This window comes from Ogataea haglerorum, assembly GCF_019207285.1.
Source record: "Ogataea haglerorum isolate 81-453-3 chromosome Unknown 81-453-3_NODE_3_length_672639_cov_96.912891, whole genome shotgun sequence".
Taxonomy (NCBI): domain Eukaryota; kingdom Fungi; phylum Ascomycota; class Pichiomycetes; order Pichiales; family Pichiaceae; genus Ogataea; species Ogataea haglerorum.
Window position 1 is genome coordinate 566,516 of NW_025065153.1, and position 20,204 is coordinate 586,719.

Sequence of the window (20,204 nt, forward strand, 5' to 3'; positions counted from 1 at the left end):
GCCCCAGTGGTTACCCAAATCGGTGACGGCCAGATTCAAGCCACCACCGCCACCCCTAAAACTGCCGCCCCAGTGGTGACGCAAATTGGTGACGGCCAGATTCAAGCCACCACCGCCACCCCTAAAACTGCCGCCCCAGTGGTGACGCAAATTGGTGACGGCCAGATTCAAGCCACCACCGCCACCCCTAAAACTGCCGCCCCAGTGGTGACGCAAATTGGTGACGGCCAAATCCAGGCTACCACGGCCACCGAAACCACTGCTCCTGTGGTCACTCAGATCGGCGACGGCCAAATTCAAGCCACCACCGCCACTTCCGCCCACGAGAGCGTCGTTTCGCAGATCGGCGACGGCCAGGTCCAGGCCACCACCGCCACCTCCTCCGTGGCTTCCCAAATCACGGACGGCCAGGTCCAGGCCTCCAGCACTGCTGCTGCTGACGACCCATCCTCGTCCATCCCTACCTCCTGCAAGAGCGACGAGGCCCTCGCCATGACCTTGAAGGACGGTATCCTGACCGACTCCAAGGGAAGAATCGGATCGATCGTTGCCAACAGACAGTTCCAATTCGACGGCCCTCCACCTCAAGCAGGTGCCATCTACGCCGCTGGTTGGGCTATCTCCCCAGAAGGATACCTTGCCATCGGTAACACCACCACTTTCTACCAATGCTTGTCGGGCACCTTCTACAACCTCTACGACGAGTCGATTGGAGGCCAGTGTGAGCCGGTTCACCTCAGCATTGTGGACTTGGTCTCGTGCTGAGTTCGTTGATCAACTTGACGTCTTTTGGTTCTCTCGTCCTATTTTTCAGCATAGCATATAATGTATCCATACTAATTAATGATACAACCAAATTCCTAGGCATATAATAATGAGATAGATATCCAAGCTTATATAAATAATTCTCTTTCTTATTTTACCCGGCCCAGCCCTAATAATCAGGAATTTACGGCAAAAAGACAAATCATCAACAACCCTTGTTTCTTCACCCATTGCTAGCAATTCCTCAAACTTGATAGGATTAACTCTTGGAGAATGTCTGAGAATCCTCCAATCGATCTTATTGACGTTTGTCAATTGTCCTCTCTGGGCATTTCCCCGCAATCCTTCAACTTCATGGCGACGACTCTCCAGTCGGACCACTACGTCTGCTGCAGAGAAACGTCGGAAGCGGGCAACTCCGTCGCCATCGTCGACCTGAAAAACAGCAACCAAGTCACCAGAAAGTCCATGACTGCCGACTCCGTCATCATGCACCCGTCCCAAAACGTCATTGCGCTGAGGGCAAACGGTACCACGCTCCAGATTTTCAACCTCTCCACGAAACAGAGGCTCAAATCCAACATCATGAGGGAGCCGGTGATATTCTGGAGCTGGCTCGATGACTCCACCATCGGCCTCGTCACCGCGTCGTCGATCTACACCTGGGCTGTGTTTGACGGCACAGAAAACGGACCTGTCCAACTGACCGCTAGACACGTCTCCCTGGCAAACTGCCAGCTGACCAACCTGATCGCCAACTACGATCTCTCGTGGTTTGCGCTTTGTGGTATTGCACAGGAAAACGGAAGAATTGTCGGCCACATCCAGCTCTATTCCAAAGCAAGAAACGTCTCGCAGCCAATTGAGGGCCATGTGTGTGCCTTTGCCAAGTTCAAGCTCCAGAACTCTCCGGTCGACACCCAGCTGTTCGCATGTGCCTCCAGAACCGTCGACGGAGGAAATCTCCATGTTTTGGAGATCGACCACCAGGAAGGTGCCCCAGTGTTCACCAAGAAATCGGCCGATATTTTCTTTCCTGCAGAGATCGCAAACGATTTCCCTGTGGCCATCCACGTGTCCAACAAGTACGGTATTGTCTATGTGCTGACTAAATTTGGCTTCATCCATCTGTACGACCTGGAATCCGGCAAAAAGATCTTCCTCAACAGAATTTCTTCGGACCCTATTTTCACAGCCTCCAAGTTTGATGAAAGCGCCGGAATAATCGCTGTCAATAGAAGCGGTGCCGTTCTTGCCGTCGAAGTGGCCAACGACAGAATTGTGAACTACATCCTGAAAAACCTTGGCGACGTCGAGCTGGCTTTGAGTTTGGCATCCAGAGCAGGACTTCCAGGAGCAGAGTCTCTTTTCTCGCAACAGTTCAATCAGACGCTTGCCCAGGGTGACTACGCCTCGGCAGTTAAGATCGCAGCGTCCTCTGTGCAATTAAGAACCCCAGACACCATTTCCAGGCTAAAGACACTTCCAACGCCTCCAGGCCAGCCTGCTCCTATTCTGCAATACTTGGTCTATCTCCTGGACAGAGGCTCTTTGAACAAATATGAAACTCTCGAGCTGGTGAGACCTTTGCTTCAGCAAAATAGGATTGAAACGTTAGAGAAGTACCTGAAGGAAGAGAAGCTTGACTATTCTGAAGAACTGGGTGATCTTATCAAGCCATACAACACGACTCTGGCTCTGGCCGTGTATTATAAGTCAGATGTTCCCGCCAAGGTTGTGACTTGCCTTGGCGAATTGGGCCAGTTCGATAAGATTCTTCCGTACTGCGAAAGGTCTAATTATCATCCAAACTTTACCGTGCTGATTCAAAACATTTTGAGAGTCAACCCAGATAAGGCTGCCGAGTTTGCCACTCAATTGTACTCCCAACAGCCAGACCTAGATGTCCAGAAGGTTGCCGACATTTTCCTTTCTCAGAACTACATTCAACAAGGAACAGCATTCCTCTTGGAAGCTTTGAAGGAGGACAAGCCATCTGAAGGTCATCTGCAAACAAGATTGCTCGAAGTCAACTTATTACATGCTCCTCAAGTTGCGGACGCAATCCTGGGTAACGCTATGTTTTCTCATTACGATAGACCAACTATCGCCGCTTTGTGTGAGAAGGCAGGCCTTTATCAAAGAGCTCTAGAACACTACGAGAACATCAAGGACATCAAGAGAGTTATTGTTCACTCTAACGTGTTGCCTGTTGACTGGCTGGTTGCATACTTCGGCAAGCTCAATGTCGAACAATCTGTTGCCTGTTTGAGAGAAATGCTGTCCCAAAACATGGCTCAGAACCTGCAGGTGGTGATTCAGGTCGCAACCAAGTACTCGGAGCTTATTGGTCCATCGACCTTGATTAAGGTTTTTGAAGACTTCAAGTGCACTGAGGGTGAGTACTACTACTTGGCCTCGATTGTCAATCTTTCCCAGGACCCTGAAGTTGTTCTAAGGTACATCCAGTGTGCAGCCAAATTGGGCCAGGTGAAGGAAATTGAGAGGGTTGTTAGAGAGAATAACGTCTACAATGGAGAAAAAGTCAAGAACTTCCTCAAGGAGGCCAAACTCCAAGACCAACTGCCATTGATCATTGTTTGTGATAGATTCAACTATGTTCATGACTTGATTCTCTATCTGTACAAGAACCGTTTGTTCAAATTTATCGAAGTGTATGTTCAACAGGTGAATCCATCCAAGACAGCGCAGGTTGTTGCTGCTCTTTTGGATGTCGACTGTGATGAGAGCGTGATCAAGTCCCTTTTACAATCCGTCCTTGGACAAGTGCCAATTGCCGAGCTTTGTGAGGAGGTTGAAAAGAGAAACAGACTTAAGATCTTGCTTCCCTTCCTCGAGGCCACCTTGCAATCCGGTTCCACAGACAAGGCTGTCTACGATACTCTGGCCAAGATTTACATTGATTCCAACAATAACCCGGAGAAATTCTTGGTGGAGAACGACCAGTACGATACGTTGGTTGTTGGTAAGTACTGCGAGAAGAGAGATCCATATCTCGCCTACATTGCGTACGACAAGGGAATGAACGATGATGAGCTGATCAATATCACCAATGAAAACGCCATGTACAAGTACCAAGCCAGATACTTGCTCAAAAGATCAGACCTGGCTCTTTGGGGCAAAGTTCTCTCCACGGACAACATTCACCGCAGACAAGTTGTTGACCAGGTTGTTGGAACAGCTGTTCCAGAGCTTGAGGATCCAGAGCCAATTTCAATTGCGGTCAAGGCGTTCATGGAGAACGATCTGCCAGGCGAGCTGACCGAGCTGTTGGAAAAAATCATCCTGGAGCCATCTCCATTCAGCGACAACCCATCGTTGCAGGCTCTGTTGATCTTGACTGCAATCAAGGTGGACAAGTCCAAGGTCAGTTCTTATATCGAAAAGCTCGATGCTTACGACCCAGACGAGGTTGCTCCGCTGTGTATCGAGAATGGTTTGCAAGAGGAGGCGTTTGAGATCTACGACAAGTTTGAGAGGTACACCGATGCCATGAAGGTTCTTCTTGAGGACATCATGTCTCTTGACAGAGGTGAAGACTACGCCGAGAAGCTTGAAAAGCCAGAATTATGGTCACAGCTGGGTGCTGCGCAACTAAATGGTTTGAGAATCCCAGAGGCTATCAACTCGTACCTCAAGGCCAACGATCCTTCCAACTTCGAACAGGTGATTGACATCGCTGAACATGCAGGTAAAGAAGAGGAGCTTATTCCTTACTTGTTGATGGCCAGACAGACTCTTAGAGAGCCAAAGATCGATGGAGCAATCATCAATGCTTATGCCGCTCTGGACAAATTGCCAGAGATTGAGAAGTTCCTGCAATTGACCAACGTTGCTGATATTGAGAGTATCGGAGACAAGTTGTATGCTAACAAGAACTACCAGGCTGCAAAGTTACTGTATGCCAACATCTCCAACTACTCGAAACTGGCATCCACCTTGGTGTACCTGAAGGATTACCAATCTGCTGTTGACTGTGCTAGAAAGGCCTCCAACGTTTCTGTCTGGAAGCAAGTCAACCAGGCCTGTATTGACAACAAAGAGTTCAAGCTCGCGCAAATGTGTGGTCTGAACCTGATTGTCCATGCGGAGGAGTTGGACGAGCTGGTGAAGCAATACGAGTACAATGGCTACTTCAAGGAGTTGATCCAGTTGTTCGAGAATGGTCTTTCGCTGGAAAGAGCTCACATGGGTATGTTCACCGAGCTGGCTATCCTGTATACCAAATACAGACCACAGGACACGATGGAGCATTTGAAGCTGTTCTGGTCCAGACTGAACATTCCAAAGGTGATCAGAGCCTGCGAGAGTGCACATCTGTGGCCCGAATTGATTTTCCTTTACTGTCACTACGACGAGTGGGATAATGCTGCTCTGGCCATGATGGAGCGTTCCGAGACTGCATTTGAACACTCCTCGTTCAAGGAGATCATCGTCAAGGTTGCCAACCTGGAGATTTACTACAAGGCTATCAACTTTTACCTAAACACACACCCTACTCTTTTGACGGACCTGTTGACCGTTCTGACGCCTAGATTGGACCTTCCAAGAGTGATCAAGATTTTTGTCAAGTCCGACAACCTGCCACTTATCAAGCCATTTTTGATCTCCGTGCTGGACAAGAACAACTCTATGGTGAACCAGGCCTACCACGATCTACTGATTGAGGAGGAGGACTACAAGTCACTCAGGTCTGTGATCGACGCTCACGACAAGTTTGACCATCTTGGCCTGGCCGAGAGACTGGAGAAGCACGATCTCATTTTCTTCAGACAGATTGCTGCCATTATCTACAGGAAGAACAAGAAGTGGAACAAGGCTATTGGCCTGCTCAAGGCCGACAAGCTGTGGGCCGACGCTATTGAGACTGCCGCAATGTCGAACACCGCCAAGGTGGCCACGGACCTACTGACGTACTTTGTGGATACTGGAAACAAGGAGTGTTTTGTTGCCACCTTGTACGCGTGCTACCATTTGATTCCGCACGACGTCGCTCTGGAGCTGGCATGGCTGCACAATCTGGGTGACTACATCAAGCCATATGAAATCTCCGTTGCTAAGGAGAACCAGGACAGGCTGTCTGAGCTGTATGCTGATTTGAAGGAGAGGCAGGCCAAGCAGACTAAGACCGAAGAGGAAGAGCCTGCCCTTGGCCAGAGGCTACTCCTGACTAACGGAACCGGCATCCAGGGCCCACCCCCAATCGGATTCCAACCCACTGGAGCAGGGTTTGGAAACGGATTTTGAATTTGTAAAGCATACAAAATAAAATAAGAATAGAATACCAACTATGCGAGTTAATATGACTATTCGAGATTGAACACCCCGTCTTTTTTCAAGAAGTATTTTTTCTCCGTCACGATGCAGTCGATATTTTCGTGCGGCGTCACGTCGAACGACGGGTTCCACACGTCGATGCCGGCCGGCGCCATTCGGACTTTCTGGAGCTGGATACCGTCTTTTCCCTGTACAAAGGAACCGTCCTTATCGAGGGCTGCTCCCATAATCTCTGTGAGCTCGTTCTTGGGCCGTTGCTCAATCACGATCTCGTCTCCGGACTTTCTGGTGAAGTCGATCGTCGTGGTAGGGGCTGCTCCGATGAACTTGATCGACGGGTACAGCGACGCAATCAGCGAGAGCTGGAACGTGCCGATCTTGTTGGCAAGGTCTCCGTTTTTCACTATTCTGTCTGCTCCCACGATGATAAATTTAATTGGAGCCGCGCTGGGCAGCGCTCTATCGGTCTTCTGGCGCACTAGCGAGTCCACCAAAAACGACACCATATTGTCAGTGACGAGGGTGAATGGGATTTTCTCGTACTGCAGCTCGTATGCCGTCAGTCTCGAGCCCTGGTTGTACGGCCTAGTTTCGCACGCGTACACGTGGCTCATCCTAGTCGGGTTGGTCTGGGCCTCTTTGTGCAGGGCACGGATGATTCCCAGAGCTGTTCCGTAGCCCGAAGTCGCCAGCGAGCCCGTGTTGCAGATGGTCATGACGGAGAACTCGCCCGTGAATCCCTCTTTCTCCAGCTCCTCGTAGATGTATTTCACTCCGTTCGCTCCTATGGAGTAGTTCGACTCCAAATCGTCCCTGTACAGCCTGATGGTGAAGTCCAACACGCCGGAGTACAGCTCCCTCATGCTCTGTGCGTCCTGGATGATTTTTTTCATTTGGTTGCAGCCATTGAGCAGGTTGACGGCCGTTGGTCTGGATTCGACCAGAAAGTCAATTCTCTGCTCCAGCTGCGCCTTAAACTCGGCCAGGTCGTCCAGCTTGTACCCAAACGGGTTGTCGTTCTTGTTGATCACCCTGTCCAGCTCCACAACCACGGAAAAGCACCCCACAAGCATGATGGCCGGCGCTCCTCTGGTGTACATGCCCCTGATGGCCTCGTATCCAGAAAATGACGTGTCGCCGTCGCACGGCACCATGCTGCGCACAGACAGGTACTGCGTATCGTACGGGACCAGCAGCTGGTTCAAAATCTCCAGCGTCACCCTCTGCGAATCGAACTTAATGGCCTCCAGAGACATGCTTACTTATAACGGGTGAAAATAATTTCGAGGTCGTGCAACCCACCGAATGAATCAAATATTTTAGTTCCAACTTTATTTCTCTTCACCTTTGATGTACTGAGACCTGTCGTGCATTGGCAACTGGAACGGCTGCGTTAGTCCCTTGCCATAGTCATATTTTCGCCGCATTAATAGACCCCGGAAATCTGCATTTTCTCACACATGGAGCCCAAGTCTCTCATTCCTCTGCACCCCTTGACAGACACAGTGGCCATCCTGGCCGTGCTCATGGTGCTTCCGAGCTGCATCAGTGTCGCCGTGCTGACGCTGTATGCCACGCTGAACTCGTCGCGGTTTGTCAGGTCGACGCTCTCGCTCGTCTACCGCCACAAGCTCAGCGGCCTCGACCACAACGCAGAGTACGCCGCATCGGCCGGCCTCGGGCGAGGGTCGTATCTGCTGGGGCTGCTGAGCATCGACGTGGCCGTCACGCTGGCGCTGCTGTTTGTCGCGCCAGGGCTGCTTGACTACATGCATCTGCTGGCCAAAGCGTTTGTGGCATCGAACCTAGCATCAACAAAGCAAAAATACATCTCCAACGCATTCCTTTCGATGATCATCGTCCTGGTGGTCGAGAACCTCGCCACGTTCCTGGTGAAAAACGTCTACCTCGTCTATCTCGACGGCTCCGCCGTCACAGACGCGTTCCTCTACTCAGCATACGTCCGATACCCCAAGACCCCGCTCAAACGCCTGCTGTACACCTGGTCGCCTCTCAGGAGCCGCGTGCGCCAGCTGCTGATCTTCCGCGTCGACCACCTCGTCGACTTCGTCTACGCGTTGCTCTCCGTCTACACCATCATGTGCAACGTCAACCCGTGGCTTCGAAAAGTAGCTGCCAAGCCCCAGGACTCGTCCGCGGGTAGCAGGCTGCCGAGCAAGCCCGTCGCAAAGCCGTACACCGGCGAGCTCGCTGCAGAAACAAGGACCATCACCGTCTCGCCGCACATCGCAGACAGCACGATTCCCGGGCTCGTTCGCCCGTCCTCGTCGTCGTCCGAGGAGACGGCCGACTCGCACGAGTCCGAGGACTCTGCGCCGGCCTCGTTCCCGCCCGACCATCAGATCCTCAACATGAACGACGTGTCGTCAGCCAGTCTGGTCGTTGCGCAGAATTTCGAGAACTACTGCCGGCTGTTTCTGTTCCCGTCTCTGAATTATTCCAATCCAGCTACGCAGCCGCCCCAGACGGCCACTCTCGCCGGCAGCAGCCCCAAGGCCAAGCTGTCGCCGTACGTGGAGAAGCGCATCAAGAGCATGACCGGCCGCGTGCAGCAGCCGATCTGGGCGTTCGTGTCTGCGGCGAAAACCATGTTTGGCAGACCAGACCTCTACTCCGGCGAGTACTACCAGCAGAACGCGCTGGTCACCACCAACAGAGACCCGGACGGCTGGACGCGCTCGCTGGCCGACTCTGCCCAGTGTTTTATCTGGTACACCGGCGAGACGGCCGTCGCGTTCGAGCTGCGGAACGTGTACATCGACCAGCTGCTGGTGATGGTCAACGGCATCATCTGGGAGCAGACAGCGCTGATCGGCCTGGAGGAGCGGGAGCTCGTCATCGTGAGCGGCCTGAGCCCGCTGTCGCAGTACGACGTGGAGTTTGTCAACGTGAACGGCAAGGACGAGCGCGAGCTGTTGGCCGGTGCCACGGTCAGCACCATCCACAAGCACCGCATTCTGACCGAGTCCAAGCACTCGTCGCCGCTCGCGACGCTGCAGGAGTCGGTGGTGACGACGCAGGCGGCGATCGAGCGCGAGAAAGTGAAGCTCAAGAAGCTCAAGACCGACTGGCGCAAGCGGTCGTCGGCGCTCAAGGCCGAGATCGAGTCGCTCAACAGCCGGTCGAACTTCACGGACGAGACGCGCAACTACAAGAAAGTCGAGTCGCTGCGCCAGGCCGTCGCCAAGAGCGAGTGCGAGATCAGCAAGCTGTCCAAGGAGGCCGAGTCTCTGTACACGCAGCAGTCGGAGGTGGACGAGCGGTACCTGGACACGAAACGGGCGTACGACTCGGAGATGCGATTGTTGCAGGCGTTCGAGAGCGCGCATTACGAGAAGCTCGAGGCCGAAAAGGCGCGGGTCGCGGCTCTCGAGGCCGAAAGGGCGCCGCTGCTGCAGAAAAAGGAGAAACTGATCCAGAAAAAGGAGCGCATTGCCAACGACGTCAAACGGCTCGAGCTCGAGATCGAGCAGCTCAAGACGGCAGAGGTGCGGCTGCGCCAGGAACACAGGAGCATCCGCGCCGGCCAGCGGGCCGAAAAGCACCGCGTGCTCATGAACGAGATCGGTAAATTCGAAAAACAGCTCCAGCATTAGCAGCTACTCGCTACACCGCAGACGAATGAGTTTATTAATGCTCCAGTTTCCCTCCCACTGCATGGAACCGTCGGTTGAAGTAGAGTAGCCCGCCCGTCGCGTCGGCGTCGCCAGCGCGCCGGACTATCTCCCGCACTCGACACGTCCATAGCTCATGATTATATACACGAAACACCTGGTGCTTTTCGCAGATCAGGATCCGCTCGGCGAGCGAAAGAACAGGTATTCTTAGGGTTTCCGTCGTGAAGTACGACCACTCGTCCTTTCCGAGCTCCTCGAACGGCCTCGTCACACGTTTCCCCTGCGTTCCTCTCGAAAACGCCCTAGCCAGCCGCACAGACTCCTTCACCGGGGGCAAGATGTGCAGCGCCAGAAACCCGGACTCGTGCAGCGTCTGCGACGTTCTCGACGGCACCTGCAGGTTGAACTGGACCACGGGTTCCGGACTGACTGTGAGCGAGCTTACCGACGAGAGTGTCATTCCGTGTAAATCTGACACGGAAGACGATAAAGCCGGTGCTGTCAGGATCATCGCTGGCATTAGACTGCTGGTGCTGAAGTTTACGTACCTTGCGACCCGAACGAAGACATTGCCTGCTTGTATGCCTCGACAGGCGGCGTCTTCGACGAGAAATATCGAAGACGGTTCATTTTCAGACGATTAAAAAATCTGAAAAATCTAATGCACTACATTTATTTATACTCGCAAAATACTATCTATGAGATTTAAGGCGTCCTTGATTCGCAGACTCAAGACACACAAGCCGCTCGACAGAGTGCCAGAGTCTGTGCTTTGCTCGCCCGCGTTTGAACGGCCGGCCAAATGGTCCGGCCGGCGCCGCGCATTTGCAGAAAGAATAGACTCGTACGACGACCTCTCCGCAAACGTGTTTGCGCAGATCGCGAGCTCTCCCGCCAGGGCAATCGTCCCATCTCGTCTGGTAGTCCCCAGAGACCTGTTTGTCAAGTTTGTTTGCGTGGAAAACAGGCTGACCGACTCGCGGTTTGACACAGTGATGGTTCCTGACATAAGGCCCGCTGCGAAAAAAAACGACCTGATAATGTACCTGCCCAACGACAAAACCTTTCTCGAGGGCTTTCAAAAACTCGGCAAAGATCAGGACTTCGCCCTCACGCCGCCGTTCATCAGCCTCAGGGAGAAGGGACATCCCACTGTTGGCTATTTGGCAAAAAATGCACAGGTTATACAACAGATCACTCTAGACACACTGAAAAAAGAGATAGAACGCATCCGCACGAAGCGCCACCCTCCGCACGACCATGGGGTCCACCTGTCTTTCGGTCCTTCCGAGAACATCGTCACGTTCCACCCGCTGACATTTCATGTCAACATCCCCGACCAGTCCATACTGGAAAGCCTAGCTACGCTCCCCAATCCGCTCCCAGCCAACGCTGACACAGCCAAATTTCTTGCCTGTCTCTACAAAACGTTGTTGTATTTCGAGAGAAATAACCATCCATCATAACTCATTACGTATTTTGAACGGAAGCCCATACAATACAGGGGCAGCCCCGTTAAGGTACGGAAGAACACACGCATCCCGGCTCTGCGCAATGCTGTGACCAATGTCACCGCGCGATCGGCCCGACAGGCCCCATTTTTCAAACATGTGTAGAGTAAACTTGTCGATGTCCTTGTCGGTCACGTCCCAGAAGTTTGCCACCACCATTGGACTTCCGCCTATCAGGTAGTTGTACACAGTCCCGTGCGGCTTGAACACGCCCTGAGTCTTGAGTTTCCCGGAGGAACACCCCAGAAGCAGCGCTGGAGGCAGCTTTGCCATGCTCTTGACGGTTTTCGAGCGAATATATTGCTCTCCCCCGCCATGGCCCACGTAGACATACAGATCCTTCTGGAGACCCTGTGAAATCTGCTCCTCGCTGGGACGGCTTCCAATGATGCCTTCCCAGCCGCGACGACCAGCAAATATCTTCGAAAAGTTGGTTTCGGTTCTTTTCAGGTCTCCGCCCGGATTGATCACGTAGTAGCCTGTCGCAACAGGAACGCCAAGGCTCAGGTGGTCGGCGTGCTCAACAAGAACATCCACAAGCATCTTTATAGAAGGCATTCGTGACACAGATCTGGTCCGAAGGAACGGCATAGATTCCCACGGCAGCTTGACACATTCAGGAGAGACCACAAGCACAGTGTGATCTATCGTAAACGTCGGACGCACCCGACGGAGCTCTGGCTCGATCTCCAAAAACAGCCGACCGTAGTCTGCCTCATCGGAGATCTGGATATGCTGAAACCAGTCTTCCACGTCCGATGCAACTGTTCCCAAGTCCAGATCAAGCTGGAGTATCAGTTCTGTGTCAAAAGCTCCAAGTGAAATAGAATGACCGACGTGTTTGCTCAAGATACGTTCAAGAGAGACACGAGTCTCTTCCACCACAGCTTTTTCGAAAACGAAACGGCCAAAGACTCCCTTGAAGCAGCCAAACCAGTGACTGTCCATCTCACATAGGAGCTGTTTCAACTTTCTGTCCAGCGATTTTCGCTGGGCCCACCAGTTAGCGCGGTCGGCTTTGGTTTTCACCATCGAGGTGACCTCTATTCTTGTGGTGCGGTCACTTTCCTGAATTATAGCCTCGAGCTCCTGGACTGCAGATCCAAAGGATGCGTGACGTCCAATGAGATGTCTTTCCAGAGGAAGCTTGAGGAATACTGGATCTTGCTTGGGGCCGTACCGCGTGAGAACCAGACACCCGCTGTTCATATCAAGATCCAGACACACTGTGACCCAGTTTAGTGGAAGAACAGAGGCAAGATCGTGCGGTTGCGAAACAGAGACTCGGTAGTCGGGCTGGCATACGAGCGGGACCAATTGTCGCGTGTTTTCGATAGCCAGGTTCAGTTTCCTGTCGTACTCAAGGGATTCGTAACGCATCAGTTCGTTTTGCATCAACACCGATTCCAAATTGGTGCGCGAACAGGCTCCACTAGCAAGCAGCACGGAAATAGCTCCTTTGGATATATCCTCGCTCACCAGTCTGGGCTCATTCACAAACTTGGCACATTCCCGGAGACAGGCAGCGTACATATTGTCCATCGCGCCTTCTTTCATTACAACCACAGAGTCGCCTGCAAAAATGTTCTCGAGGTCCTGATTGACAGTCTGGATAATCATTTCCTTCATATTGGTGACTGCTGTTTTCAGCATGCTCGTCTTCTCTCTGCCGTTCATAGGAAGAAACATGCGCAGAAATGCAATAAAGTTCTTTTCGTTGGCCAATGAGCGGCCCAGTCTGAGCTCGTACACAACCTGCTGGTAGAACTTGCCTCCGTCGATTTCGTGCCCTGCAAGCAGACGGAAGAACATATCCACTTTATCGCGGATCGCGTGGACGTCCTTGCTATCGGCCATCTGGTAAAACAGCTCGTACGCACTCAACTTCTCAAACTCCACCTGGAACGACTCAAATTGCATTTTTTGCGAACACCGAGTTGCTTTGTCCAACACTTCTTTGGCTGCTGCAAGATCATTCCTGTAGACATGGTATTTGGCCAGCCTGAAGAAGTATCTGGATTTCAGCACCAACGACGACTGATGCGTAAGAACTTTCTCAAGCTCTGCTGCGTAGTACTCAAAGTCCTTGGCCAGCCCCAGTTCCAGCATCATGGCGGCCAGGGAGCTGTAAGCCTGGAGCATTAACGAGACGAACTGCATTTTGAGCGTACTCTTGTGACAAAGGTCGATTTCTATCGAGCTTCCGTCGGTGACCAGAAAGTTCTTCATCACAGACTGAAGCACTCTGATGCTTTGCTTAAGATTCAGCACACTCTCAAGTTTGTTTTTCTCGCGATGGAATAGTGCCATCAGCATCGACACGCTCGCAGCCAACATTAACAAAGTGCTGACGTTGAGTTTGTTGGATTGCTTGGACAGCTGGAGCTGCTCGCTTTTGAAGAGGGAGAGCAGTTCAGCACATTCTTGCTGGGCTGCATCGTCTTTCAGCAACAGATAACATTCGGTCTTCAACATTTTGTGCCTCGCAGCTTCCAGCGCAGTGTTTGGCACCTCGTCTAGAAGCTTTAGAGCCTCGTCTGGAAGGTTTAGCTGCAATTTCAAATAGGCAGCCTCCATTCTTAATCCCAGGTCCGAGGCGCCGAAATCTGCATTTTGTCTCGCAACCTCCAACAAATAACTCGCGTAATCTGTCAGATCCGAATAGTTGAGAACACGGATCACCATTGTCAGCACTTCCAGCTCGTAGACCGAGACCTTTGCGCGTTTGGTCTTTGCCCACGACAAAACGGCAGCCAGCGACTTCATGAGCAGTTCTTCGTCCATCTGGGAGCAACATTGCAACAAATATATGTGGCATACAATTATGTCACGATATCCGCTCATGACCGAGTTTGTTTCAAAGTTCAGAGCCTCGATGGATTTCAGAGCGAGTCCAAACTCGATGATCATCGAAATGGATGACAGAAAATAGAGAAAGAGTCCATTGTCCTGCAACTCGTTTTTGACCTGGACTATCAGGGCTGAAATCTGGTCCCGTCTAGAAGGTTTCATGGAAGTTAGAATCTTGATGAGCTCGATTGTGACGAAAGCTCGTGTCTTATCACCCGCGCCGAGAATTTTTACAGGCAGCTTGGAATCCATTCGAACGATCATCCGTGAGACCAGCTTGATTAAAATGCCAAACGTTTGTATCAATTCATCCTGATACTTTTCGACCTGCCAACCCCGGTGGAGCTGCTCAAACGACTGAAACACGTGCATGATTATGTCGTAAGAGTGAGCGTATTTCTTGGTCTCGATCAGCATGTTCAGCATACGTTCGACTTTATTTTTCAGCTGTCCAAACTCGTCAGCGTTCTGCTCGACAAGAATATCCTCGACATACAGACACTTGTGCCAGCATCTCAAAGCCTCAGACTCATTCTTCGTCAAGAGTTTGCCGCCATAGTGGAAAAGCAAGTTTGAGAAGTTGCGTAGTCTCTTTGGCTGATTTTGATGCTTCAGCACCTCTGTCATCACAGAAAGCGCCTTGATTTCGAATCCAGAATGCACTAGTGGATCCAGGTCTTTGATCAAGATGGTCGTCATATCGTACACGTTTAAACATGGACTCGTGTTTTTTGAACACTCCAGGAGTGCAAGAACGAGCTGCTGATCTGCTTTCAAAGTGAAGTCGAGTCCCTTGATTACTCGGCAAACGCTGGCGACAAACAACGATTCGTTAGCTATTGGTCTTTCCAGTTCCAGTGCTTTAAGTAAAATTCGGCGGTCGCCGGTGTCAGTAAGGTCGAGCGTGGTCAATAAATACGAAATATGGTCGTCGAGAGCGGGCGGCAAAGCTTGCTGATATATCGCCGTTTCCCACTTCAGGGTGCAAGATGTAGGTTTTAGTTGATGGTATTTGTGGACGAGGAATTGCAGCGGACGCAGGGATCGTTGGCTTCGAGCCCACGAGGAGCACAGATTGTAGAACACGTCGGCGGTGCTGGAATAAACAGATGCATCACACACTCTTTCAAAATGCAGAATTGTGGCCAGCAAAAACTCTGTACCGGCATCTTCTATGTGCATGAGAGCGTAGTAGCGCAGTTTCAGGGACTCTGTGGTCTGTTCGGCGGTGCAGAACTGCGACAGAAGGCTGAGGAGTTTGAGTCGCTGTTGTCTGTCCAGTGACGCTATCAAGGACGACGTTTTCTCAATGATTATGTCTGGGAGATGCCTTGACGTGCTATGCGCTCCCAGCCCCAAAATCAGCTCCAGAACCACCATAATGTACTCAGCGTCCAGCTTTGGGCCAAAATCTCCAATCTCGTACTTTCGAAGCAGATCCTCCAAGGACGGGTTTTCTTGCCGTGTTTTCAGGCAGAGAAAGCGTTCCAGCAGGACCCGCGGCTCGGCAAGCATTCCCGATGAAACAAACACCTTGCAGGCCTCCAGGGTTTTGCTAATATGTAAAACGGGGTCGGTTCTCTCGACGGCCTCCAGACAAAGCGCTATCGTCCGCAGAGTAGAGCTGTCCAGCCCGTGTGCACCAAAAGAACGCATCTCGCCGAGAATCTCGTTGATAAATCCAACAGCAAGGTCCACGGGATCCCGCACGACGGGCTGGACGTTAGGTTCGCGGGCTTTCAGGGCGGTCCGTGGAGCGAGAGCGTGCTGCTGCGGTTCTCGGGTTTCTGGAGATTTGAGATATCTTAGAAGAACTTGGTCAAGCTCTTCCAGGTTCGACGACATGGAGTAGCCAGGGACGGGTCAGCAATGGGCAAAGAGCGGATAATGTTTATGGTTCGGTAAAATTTAGACTTATGTAAATAAAGCACAGCCGTGGGAGAGAAAAATTATGTGGCGGTGCTCTACTGTTCGCCAGGAACTGGATACTGGGACACAAACTCCTGGACGGTGGCGCCGAGCTGCTTGACGGCGTCGCTCTCGCTGGCCAGACGCTTGAAGTCGGCAAGTTTCTCCTTAGGAGACGCTCCCGCCTCCTTAGCCTTGAGATCAGTGGCGATCTTGACGGCTTCTTCAATAAAGTCGGCAACCTTGGCAAACTCCGGCTTCAGGAAGCCCCTCGTGGTCATGGCCGGGGTGCCGACTCTCAGACCGGACGGGAACAAAGCCGACACGTCGCCCGGCACGGTGTTTTTGTTGGCAGCAATGTTGGCTCTCTCGAGAACAGCCTCGACTCTGGCCCCGTCGATGCCCTTGGACCGCAGGTCGATCAGGATCAGATGGGTGTCAGTTCCGCCAGAAACCAGGTCCAGACCCTTTTCCTGCAGCGCCTGGGCAAACGCGGCCGCGTTCGAAACGACATCGGCCTGGTACTGCTTGTACTCCGGCGTCATAGCCTGCTTCAGAGCCACAGACAGCGCAGAGATGGTGTGGTTGTGGGGACCTCCCTGGTGCGCAGGGAACACCGAGAAGTTGATCTTCTTTTCGAGCTCGTACGGGATCTCCTTGCCCTTCTTGGTGACCTTTCTGACGCCCTTTCTGAAGAAGATCATGGCGCCTCTAGGTCCTCTCAGAGACTTGTGGGTGGTCGTGGTGACGATGTCGGAGTGCGGGAACGGCGAGTCGGTGACGCCGGCGGCCACAAGGCCGGAGATGTGGGCCATGTCGGACATCAGGTACGCGCCGACCTTGTCGGCGATCTGCTTCATTCTGGCGTAGTCGACGACTCTGGCGTACGCAGACGCACCAGCCACAATCACCTTGGGTCTGAACAGCACGGCCGTCTTCTCGAGCATGTCGTAGTCGATCAGTCCGGTCTTCTCGTCCAGTCTGTACGGCATCGTCTGGAAGTACTTGGAGATGTACGAGATCTTGGTGGAAGCCGTCTGGTAGCCGTGGGATAAGTGGCCTCCGTGAGGCAGGTCCAGGCCCATCAGTCTGTCGCCGACCTCGAGGACGGCCGAGTAGGCGTACAGATTGGCTGGAGCTCCGGAGAGCGGCTGCACGTTGACGCCCCACTCGGCAGGGTCGAGCCCAAAGGCCTGCAAAGCTCTTTGCTGGCACAGGCTCTCAGCCATGTCGATGTACTCGTTCCCTCCGTAGTATCTCTCGCCAGGATATCCCTCAGAGTACTTGTTCTGCATTTCCGAGCCCAGTATGTCCATCACGGCCCGCGAGGTGAAGTTCTCGGACGGGATCAGCGTGATGGAGTTTTTCTGTCTGGCCTTTTCCTTCTGCAGAATCTCGTACATTTCGGCGTCGACCTCCTCGAGGTTTTTCGAGATCAGGTTCTTGGCCTCGGGAGAGAGAGCGTAATGCTGGCCGGTTAGTGACTGGGAATTGGACTATACCTACGCGGACCTGTGTGCACAGTCTTGGGAGTTGTCTGAGTTGTCTGAGCATGGAAAATAAATTAATCCCAATATTAGTCAAGTCGTTTTTTTTTTTCGCCATGGTCAGGCTGTGCTAGCTAAAAAGGTCTGGAGAAATTAGGAACCATGACACAACGCGACGGCGCGCCGTCCCACGCGGGAAACGACGGAACGAGGAGCATGGAGCTGCTGGTGCAGCGGCAGAATGACAGAATCACGAGGCTGTTCCGCCCGATGAAGCTACCCGACCAGTCCCGGGCTCAGCTTCTGGCACAGCTGCGCGCACAGCGACGCGAGCGATGTGCTGAGCTGCGACGAGGCCCCATGGCAGAGTTTGTGCTGCGCCAGGAGGAGCGCCGCGACACGCAGCGGATGGAGCAGCAGGCGCAAACCGCGCATCCGCAGCAGCAGATCGACCTGGACAGGCTGCTGGAGCAGTACGACACAGAGCGCGAATACGACGCCGACTCCGAGGAGGACGCGGGGGAGCACCCGCAGGGCCGAAATACTGCACTGGAGCGCGAGCTGGAGCTCATGTTGGCTCTGGAGCAGCAGGAGCTCGAGGAGCTCACGAGGAATATGAACATAGACGACGACCGCAAAAACTAGCCACCGCAGCCAGCCCAGCAGTGCGCCCTGTATTCCAGTCTATCCGCCTCTCCGCTCTGTTTGCGCGTGAATGATATTTTGCGAAAACAGTTTATGTAAAGTACCCAGACAGTATTTTAAAATAAATCGCCTGAATTTTACCATGTCAGACTGGGATGATGACATGTACGACGACGACGAGGAAGAGCTCTCGTTTGAGGAAGACGATGTCCAGGAAAGTGTTGACGAGGCCGGCACGGACATGGAGAGCCGCTACTTCTGGGGCAAGGAGCTGCGGCAGGACGAGAAGCTAGAACAAGCCCTCCAGGTGTTCCAGGAAAACATAGACAGAAACGATAACTCGGAGTATGTGTTCAAGTCGACGAAACAGGCACTCAAGGTGAGCATCGAGCTGGGAGACCCGGCTATGATTATGCACTACTTGGACCTGTTCTTGAAACAGCTGCCGCAGATGGGGGCGTCGTACGGGGATGCCTCGTTCTCGAAAATGCTGCACAGGTTCGACCATCCGATCGCCGGCTGCTCGTCAGAGCTGCAGAAACAGGTCTTCGACAAATTTTCGGCCTACCTGAGGAGCAGCAACTCCAGAAACGAACGGCTGATTATACGAGTCGAGCTGGGGCGCGCAGGCGTGCTGCTGGCGGAACAAAATTACAACGAGGCCCGATCGCTGCTGCAGAGACTGGAGGAAGCCGTCACAGGCTCGTCAGAAGCAATCAAAAGCGCATATCTGCTAGAAGTTATTGCCCTGGAGATGGTGATTGCGAGCCGCGGCGAGATCGACGTCGAGGAGCTCTCCAGACTGACGAAAATGGCCGAGAATCTGGGCTCCAGCATCCCGCAGTCGCGCATCGTGGGCATCATCAAGGAGTGCTCCGGTCTCGTGGCCATGTTCGACGAAGACTTCCAGAGAGCCAACCACTGCTTCCAGGAAAGCTTCCGTGGTTTCAACGAGTGTGGCGACGATCGGCGCGTCGACGTGCTGATGAAGTACATCATCAGCAACCTGCTGAGCGAGAGCGAGATCGACCCGTTCCAGTCGGGCGACTTCCAGGGATTCGACCACGTGTCGGAGATCGTGAAGCTGATGGAGCTGTACCGGCACGTCCAGGAGACCGACATCGCCAAATACAATGCGCTTTTGAACGACGACGAGGAGTTCAAAAACATGATGCAGGGGAACCTTCTTGCGCAGTTCATACCGTTCGTCACAGAGCTGGTTCATGTCCGGTTTGTTCTGGGGTATCTGAAGCTCTTCAAACGTGTGAGTTTCCGCAAACTGCAGGAAAAACTTAAAATACACGAGTCGGAGCTTGAAGTGATGCTACTGAAGCTCTATGGCGAGGGCAAAATTAGCAACTACAAGCTGGACATGGTGGCAAAGACCGTCGAGCTTTGCACCGGCTCTGTTCTGGACCCACACATCAGCTGCACAGACGTTCTTGAGCGTCTGCAGCTGTTCCAGAAAGACAAACTCAACCTTCCGAGCGACGATTTGGGCGCAGATTCGCAGGAGCGGCTGCAGGAACTCTTGTCGACGAGATTCCATACGGATCCGGCCCCCAACTCGCCGACGATACACACAGAGCTGGCCAGCTCGACGGTGATATCGAGAGAGGCGCTGGAGCCGCTAATCACCACCCCACGTTCCTTCGAGTCCTCCGAGGAACTCTTCAAGGAGCTCGGAAACTACCTGGAATATATCAAGTCTGCTATTCCGTCCAAAGCTCCGGTCAAGTGCTCGATCATTGAGAGAGTGAGACTCGACAACCAGAACCAGGAGCGGGAGAAAATCAGCCAGATTGAAGAGGGCAGCAACAGAGACCACGACCACCTGATACCTGAAGTTGTGCAGTTCACGATGATGGAGAACCTTGACATGAGCAGCAGAGAACAGCCCGCCCAAGAGCTTTCGGAAGAGGAGCTCAAGGACAGAAAACTGACGAGTCTCCATGAGCTTGTTCATGAGCTCTCCTGCTACTACGACAGGGTGAAGCGCAATTTTTCAGACGGACTGTATGCGCATCGCAACTTTGGCGGAGACGTGAGCGAGTGATTACGGCTACGAAAGCCGGCTGTGCTACAAATTTTCAGGGAAAAAA

The 20,204-nt window shown here is 52.8% G+C and overlaps 9 protein-coding genes across 9 annotated transcripts in view; 5 read left to right on the forward strand and 4 right to left on the reverse strand.

Annotated features, from left to right (window-relative positions):
• The window catches only part of KL911_001482 (uncharacterized protein), a gene marked incomplete at both ends in the record, with an annotated part of 1,221 nt that extends 456 nt beyond the window's left edge, over positions 1 to 765 (forward strand). Inside the window, one exon of the mRNA XM_043196445.1 lies at positions 1 to 765. This exon is cut by the window's left edge and continues 456 nt beyond it. Within this exon, the coding sequence (XP_043056055.1) occupies positions 1 to 765 (765 nt within the window).
• Positions 766 to 1,038: 273 nt separating this feature from the next.
• KL911_001483 (uncharacterized protein) lies at positions 1,039 to 6,033 on the forward strand (the record flags this gene model as incomplete). Its single annotated transcript, XM_043196446.1, has 1 exon — positions 1,039 to 6,033. One exon carries the CDS (start codon positions 1,039 to 1,041, stop codon positions 6,031 to 6,033), a length of 4,995 nt encoding a protein of 1,664 aa, XP_043056056.1.
• Positions 6,034 to 6,092: 59 nt separating this feature from the next.
• Positions 6,093 to 7,319, reverse strand: KL911_001484 (uncharacterized protein; the record flags this gene model as incomplete). The annotated part of the gene is made up of 1 exon (XM_043196447.1): positions 6,093 to 7,319. The coding sequence occupies one exon, from the start codon at positions 7,317 to 7,319 to the stop codon at positions 6,093 to 6,095; it is 1,227 nt and encodes a 408-aa protein (XP_043056057.1).
• Positions 7,320 to 7,523: 204 nt separating this feature from the next.
• On the forward strand, positions 7,524 to 9,680 carry KL911_001485 (uncharacterized protein; the record flags this gene model as incomplete). The annotated part of the gene is made up of 1 exon (XM_043196448.1): positions 7,524 to 9,680. The coding sequence occupies one exon, from the start codon at positions 7,524 to 7,526 to the stop codon at positions 9,678 to 9,680; it is 2,157 nt and encodes a 718-aa protein (XP_043056058.1).
• Positions 9,681 to 9,714: 34 nt separating this feature from the next.
• KL911_001486 (uncharacterized protein) lies at positions 9,715 to 10,710 on the reverse strand (the record flags this gene model as incomplete). The annotated part of the gene is made up of 2 exons (XM_043196449.1): positions 9,715 to 10,249; positions 10,454 to 10,710. The coding sequence occupies 2 exons, from the start codon at positions 10,708 to 10,710 to the stop codon at positions 9,715 to 9,717; spliced, it is 792 nt and encodes a 263-aa protein (XP_043056059.1).
• A 451-nt stretch (positions 10,711 to 11,161) lies between these two features.
• Positions 11,162 to 15,907, reverse strand: KL911_001487 (uncharacterized protein; the record flags this gene model as incomplete). Its single annotated transcript, XM_043196450.1, has 1 exon — positions 11,162 to 15,907. The coding sequence occupies one exon, from the start codon at positions 15,905 to 15,907 to the stop codon at positions 11,162 to 11,164; it is 4,746 nt and encodes a 1,581-aa protein (XP_043056060.1).
• A 119-nt stretch (positions 15,908 to 16,026) lies between these two features.
• On the reverse strand, positions 16,027 to 17,675 carry KL911_001488 (uncharacterized protein; the record flags this gene model as incomplete). Its single annotated transcript, XM_043196451.1, has 2 exons — positions 16,027 to 17,466; positions 17,619 to 17,675. The coding sequence occupies 2 exons, from the start codon at positions 17,673 to 17,675 to the stop codon at positions 16,027 to 16,029; spliced, it is 1,497 nt and encodes a 498-aa protein (XP_043056061.1).
• Positions 17,676 to 17,727: 52 nt separating this feature from the next.
• Positions 17,728 to 18,102, forward strand: KL911_001489 (uncharacterized protein; the record flags this gene model as incomplete). The annotated part of the gene is made up of 1 exon (XM_043196452.1): positions 17,728 to 18,102. One exon carries the CDS (start codon positions 17,728 to 17,730, stop codon positions 18,100 to 18,102), a length of 375 nt encoding a protein of 124 aa, XP_043056062.1.
• A 142-nt stretch (positions 18,103 to 18,244) lies between these two features.
• Positions 18,245 to 20,158, forward strand: KL911_001490 (uncharacterized protein; the record flags this gene model as incomplete). Its single annotated transcript, XM_043196454.1, has 1 exon — positions 18,245 to 20,158. One exon carries the CDS (start codon positions 18,245 to 18,247, stop codon positions 20,156 to 20,158), a length of 1,914 nt encoding a protein of 637 aa, XP_043056063.1.
• Between the last annotated feature and the right edge of the window lie 46 nt (positions 20,159 to 20,204).